The sequence below is a fragment of the Monopterus albus genome, unplaced genomic scaffold (genome assembly GCF_001952655.1).
Source record: "Monopterus albus unplaced genomic scaffold, M_albus_1.0 scaffold45.1, whole genome shotgun sequence".
In the NCBI taxonomy this organism is placed as follows: Eukaryota; Metazoa; Chordata; class Actinopteri; order Synbranchiformes; family Synbranchidae; genus Monopterus; species Monopterus albus.
The window spans coordinates 2,381,041-2,386,958 of NW_018127925.1; the positions used below are offsets into that span (position 1 = coordinate 2,381,041).

Sequence of the window (5,918 nt, forward strand, 5' to 3'; positions counted from 1 at the left end):
GTGATACCAACTAAATTAATTCAGACAAACCATTACAATTTAAAGGATCATTTAATATTACAATTATTCTGAATAGAGTAGTATTTAAACACATAATCTTGTAGTTAGGGAACAGAGAACAGAGATCAGAGAACAGAGACTCTCCTTTTGTGATGGAATAAATAGCCTAAGACGATTGTCAGAAGCACCAGTCAGTCAGGTCCTTTGTTGTCAGTCCCGAGTCAGTCAGCGTCTCCCCCAGCCGGCTGGGTCCCCAAAAGGTACATGGTTTACTGTTCACTGCAGCATGGTCCTCCTCTCTCTTCCAGGCTCACTCTTTTGTCAGCAGCCTTCCTTATGCTGTTGCGTCAATTTCTGAACCTAGCTTCCTGTCTCCAGTTTCGGGAGACAACACCCTGAGATGTACTTCAAAAACAGGAAACATCTTAACCACTTACATAAGCCCATTGTCCAACTCACATGATCTTAATGAACCCATAACCACTCAGCTCAAATAAGTACCAATAATGTTTATATGTGAAGTACATACTGTTCTGTTACATATTTCTTCTGGAATCTGGTTTATTATTAACCACTACACGCCCTAAAATCAAAACTTATACAAGCAATCTTTAGTCTTTTAAAACATGGTACATTTTGTCAGAAATTGTGAAATTTGCACTAAAACATCATGACAAAAAATCTCAAACTGGCTCTGTTGTGATTAAATGTTGATTGATTTGTGCTCATAATGTAACCAAATTAATTTTGCATGCTTGTGGATCTATGTTTCTGTTCAAAGATGTCTTAAAAGTGAATCTGAACTAATTTTGATCATTGCTTCTTAAAGGCAAAAGATGCTAATGCTTGTGGACAGTCCGCTATAGCTGAGGATGCATCAAGAACAGCCAAGAAACTAAACATCATCGCACTTGTCTGTGGAATCATTGGAATCATCATTGTCATCGCTCTCAAAGTTTCAATGCACAATAAACAACACTGAAGGCACCAGTGTTTGCCGGCTCATTGCATCAGAATCTCAGTGAAGTTTTTGTTAATATTGACTTCCCTTCATCCTCTCACGCAAACACCAAATAGAACCAGATGGCTGAATCTGGCTTTTGGCCATGCCTTCTGAAGAAGGCAGTTATGCTGGTTTTGTTATTTGCTTTTGACTTGTGTAAAAAAAAAAAAAAAATGTAATCAAACTGGAAAAAATGTTTCTGGTGGAAAAGATGTTTTGAGGTTGTGGCAAACTGGTTTTAGGTGGCTGTATGGTTATAGTCATTGTTTAGTACTGTCCAAAACAAAGTCCAAAATGAAATTAAAATATGACAGTAAGTATAATATTCTCTATACTGCATCATGGACCCTGGAGGGTCCATGATTTTTGAGGCCATAGTGAACCTGTCAGACAGGCTCTGCATTGCACCTCTTGTAATCTAATAGTAGTTAGTGCATTATCTAGTTATCACTGCCTTCCTATGAAATGCTTTCATTTGCATGCCTTTCTAAAATGATATATTATGAAAAATAGTGACACATAGTTACTATTATTTCATTTTGTTATTTCTTAAATACCTATGTATTCTAAAGCTTGTATTTTTACACTGCACATTATGCTGTATAAAAGTATAAACGTCTCTACATATGTGTACCCTTTCTGGTCTTCGTCCTACTTTGTGGCTTCAGAGCTCTTCTCTATCAAAAGTTCTTCAAGATGGGAGAACAGAGATGTTTCTTGGTGCTTCCTCTGAAGTTCTTCAACTTCCTGCCCCCCGTAATCACCGACACAAAACAAAGACATGTAAAGAGGCTCTGGTTACTGACTCATAAATATTATTCTGCCTGCTGATAGACCAAAAAAAAAATTTGCCATGTTCTATCTGAACAATCTGTGTGATGTTACAGTAACAGCTGACATGTGCAATAGCAAATGCATAAGTGGAGGAAATATTGTGTCCTTACATCTTCAGACAACAATCCTCTACTTGGTTTGTGAATTCTGTAAAGGAGGGAGGCAGCACGAGCATCTGACAGAGTCTCCTTTAGGTCTCCTGAAGGAGGCCCTTGGTATTGAAACCACTCACACAAATTGGCTTCCTGTCCAGAGGAGGGCATGCTGAGTCTGGCCTGAAACAACTCTCCCAGACATGCCTGCAGTACCTATAATATCCAATTAAAAACAATTCAATTAATGTCATACAGGTAAAGTCATCCTACCAACAGTGAGCTCATAACAAAACTTGGAATGGCAAAGTTCTGCCAAATTTGAAGCTAAATTTGATATAAAAATGTATTCCTTCAACTACAGTATTTCCCTGATGAGTTAATGAGTCATGCACACTTTAAATGTCTGTCTGTACCTTGAAGAAAAGTCTCTGGAATGCAGGACTAGAGTCAGAGCTCATGTCTTTAATTTTGACATGGGCGAGACAGTGGAGCAGCAGCAGCGAGAAGCCTCCTACTGACTGCAGCCTCTGGCGACGGACAAAGAGAGTCTCCTCTGCCTCCTGTCAACAGAGCAGTCATTCACACTTCACAGAGTTATTCTCACTAAAACATTACAGTTCTGCAAAGACATACATGCACAACTGATAATAGGTTTTTAAAAAAGCAGGCATGGTGCCACACGGCATTACATGTAATTTAGAAGGAAATTAAAAGATTATATTTACTTTTCAGTTTTACAATAAACTGGAATATACAAAAGAGGACTGTAAAAACACTGAGCAAGCAAGAGGAGAAGTGCCTACTTCAGCCTAACAAACATTTCTAAGGCCTGCCAGGATGCATGTTTGCACTTTAAGATTGATTATGTGAACTTTCAATGGCCTAAATTTTAGATGGGGGCTGGCGTTGTATGTTTTGCAAATTAAAGCAATGTACCATACTACAGTACATAAGCAGTAGATAGGGTCCCTCTGAATTCTATTCATTCATTCATTCATTTTCTACCGCTTAGTTCCTGAACGGGGTCACGGGGGGGGCCAGAGCCAATCCCGGCCGGCAATCGGGCAAAGGCAGGGTACACCCTGGACAGGTCGCCAATCCATCGCAGGGTTCCTCTGAATTCTAAAAGAATCTAAAACAGTAAGACCTACTCTAAAAAACAACCTTTTTATCATGACCCTGGAAAGCTGAAGGGTGTTAACTAGCTGGTTATTTACTGATTTGAAGAGGCTTTTAGTCTGAGCTCTGTGACCAAAGAGGGTGGGGAACAGAGACAGAAAGTATTTTGTGTCCAGAGATCAGCAGAGCTGGGACGGATATTCTATAAAGCCTTTCGTTGTTGAGGCTGCTCACTGAAAAGCCCCTTCATTTCAAGGTTGTAAGGGAAGCTAGTTTTAACATGCTTTACTTTACCTCACTTACAGCTGTAGTTACTAGTTAAATTACAAATTAGCATTTTGTATACAATACAGGATATCTTTTTACAAAATTCAACACATGGTTTTAGGCTAGACTTCTTAACAGTATATGTAAAGTGTTTTCTTATAGTATTCCAGTAGAAAGAAGGAAATATTAAAAGCAAATGGTGATATGTTTATCAAGGAGAAAGCACATAATGTCCTCCAAATGGACTTCAGTGGGCGTGGGAAGTCTTAGGAACTGATGGTCTCACAGTGATTTCACAGTGTTTACAAATTTGGATAGATTCCATGCGGAGCATTGTGAATCATCTGTTTACAGAATGCTAACAGTACACTTATTATTTATTATTATAAAGCTGATCTCGTAACAACCTGCAGCTTCTGATATGCTAAAAACTCAAATCTACAGCCTGCGTAGGTTTTAGATTATCATATTTCCGCAAACACAGCAGACACACCTTTTTTTTTTTTTTTTTTTTTCCAAAAACAGGGTGTTCACAAAACCAACTGGCAGCAGAGCCAGGTAATACACCATCTTCAAAAATCCTGTGATATTGAAAGCATTTCTATCACAATATCTCTAAGGTAATGTGACGTTATTGTTTTGGGTGCATTTTGACTTTTCGTTCAGTTCAGTTGCTCTAGCACTGCACAGATAGTTACCTATCTTGGTGATGCTACTTATACCAACACGCAACTGAGAAATTGCACTGGAAGACATAAGAAAAAACTTATATTACAATTTGATAGAGCTCAAAGTTTACCTGATAAAAGAATGAATTTCTGAAGGCATTGTGGAAGTAGTTGTTTTCTGGGAGACTAGCAGCTATCTGAAGTGAAACGGCTGGAGTCTGTTGGAAAAGGGAACAACAGACCAAGCCTTTGTACAGAAGGACAATACGCCTGCTAAAACTCAGCCCACAGTGAAAATGAAAACATGATAACCAGACATTAGCCATTCAAATAGAAAATAATTTATTTATACAGTTAGAGTAAAGCAATTGAAAATCAAATAAGCAACAAGGTTGAAAGTAAGCATGAAACTTTGGCACCAACCAGTTTTAGATTATGTAACATGTGCATGAGGAATAGTCCATGCTGGTAGACCAGGAACTCTCTTGGGTTAAGGACTGAAGGGTCCAAAGGCACAAGTTCTCCCTCACATTCCCACTGAGCATCGAGGACATCTGCAAAACTCTTCCCTCTGTCTGGACAAAACACAGAACCTGACAACTACCATGGAAGCCATCGATCGCCACAATTGCTAAAGAGTCACCATTTCACTGTTTTGAATGTAAAATATGGCCACCGTGGGATTTCCACTGATGAGTTCTTCCATGCTCCAGCTGTACAAATTACAGACACACTTGCATTTGCAAACTGTTTACAGTTGCTTTTACTTGAACTGTTGCTCATTTAAGCCCTGCAGTGGACTGGCAACCTGTCCAGGGTGTACCCCGCTTCTCGCCCGCAGCTGGCTGGGATTGACTCCAGCCCTCCATGACCCCTTTTGGGACTAAGCGGTTTAGAAAATGGATGGATGGATGGATGTTGCTCATCTACAGACGGTTAGTGACAAAGCGCAGCTGAGGTTGGCTATGTTTTTAAGGAATTAATAATAAAATTACAGTTTGATTGACAATTACAGACAAATTACAGTTTGATGGTGTATATTACCTGATGGCAGTGGATGACAAATCAGAGGATCATCAAAGGTGCGCTGAGCTAAGGTACAACAACACTTTTTTGATTTCCAAAGGGGAAATTAGAGTAAACATGAATGTTTGCACCAAATCTTAGGAAAATCCATTCTGTTAACACCGCATGTGTCAAAGTCATGGTGGCACTAGAGTATAAGTCAGGAGATCACCAAAGTCAGAGAGATTTCATCCTCTAAGGGCCGTGAATATCTATACATTTGCACAGTAATAGATCAGATATTCACTGGGACATTTCTAGTTTGGACCAGTAGTGGGCTGACAGTCACACCATCAGCCTGATTAAAAACCAACACTGCTTCTCACAGTTTCTCTAGACTCATTAGTCAAGTAACAACAGGCTAACCTAAATGTGTCCACCTACCAGCATGCTCTCCTCTCAGAAGCCCTGTCCCACAGGCCCAGCCCTTCAGCTGTCGCTCCACCACCTTCAATAGCTGAAACAGAGGAGACAGCTCCAGCAGCTTGGCCCAGGCCTCTTCTAGGAAATAAAAGCAATATGGATGTATTAATGTCGCACACCCTGACATGTCATGTGTGCTTACCACATATTATCTTACATCATGATGTTACCTGGAATGACGGGGACAGTGATATGTGTAGGATGATTCTCTTTCATTAGCTGGATTTCTGTTGGGAAATCAAGATTAAAATAAAGGCCGATTTTATTACCACTGGGCAAATTCCTCTGTTTCCATTCTTTGTGCTAAGCTAAGCTAACTACCTGCTGGCTTTAGCTTCATATCTGTAATAAATGGATATGAGTGGCATTTACAGTACATTATTATCTGACTCTTGGTAAGGAAGAAAACAAGCATATTGTCAAACAATTTGTTTAGAGGTATGC

The 5,918-nt window shown here is 39.6% G+C and overlaps 2 protein-coding genes across 2 annotated transcripts in view; one reads left to right on the forward strand and one right to left on the reverse strand.

The window, feature by feature from the left end:
• LOC109960247 (interferon-induced transmembrane protein 3-like) overlaps positions 1–1,177 on the forward strand; it is a 1,757-nt gene extending 580 nt beyond the window's left edge. The window contains exon 2 of the mRNA XM_020600202.1: positions 830–1,177. Within this exon, the coding sequence (XP_020455858.1) occupies positions 830–982 (153 nt within the window). The 3' untranslated portion in view covers positions 983–1,177. The remainder of the gene's footprint in view (positions 1–829) is intronic.
• Positions 1,178–1,654: 477 nt separating this feature from the next.
• The window catches only part of LOC109960209 (uncharacterized), a 20,423-nt gene continuing 16,159 nt past the window's right edge, over positions 1,655–5,918 (reverse strand). Inside the window, 7 exon segments of the mRNA XM_020600134.1 lie at positions 1,655–1,750; positions 1,948–2,145; positions 2,346–2,492; positions 4,118–4,204; positions 4,410–4,561; positions 5,436–5,552; positions 5,645–5,701. Coding sequence (XP_020455790.1) covers positions 1,655–1,750; positions 1,948–2,145; positions 2,346–2,492; positions 4,118–4,204; positions 4,410–4,561; positions 5,436–5,552; positions 5,645–5,701 — 854 coding nt within the window.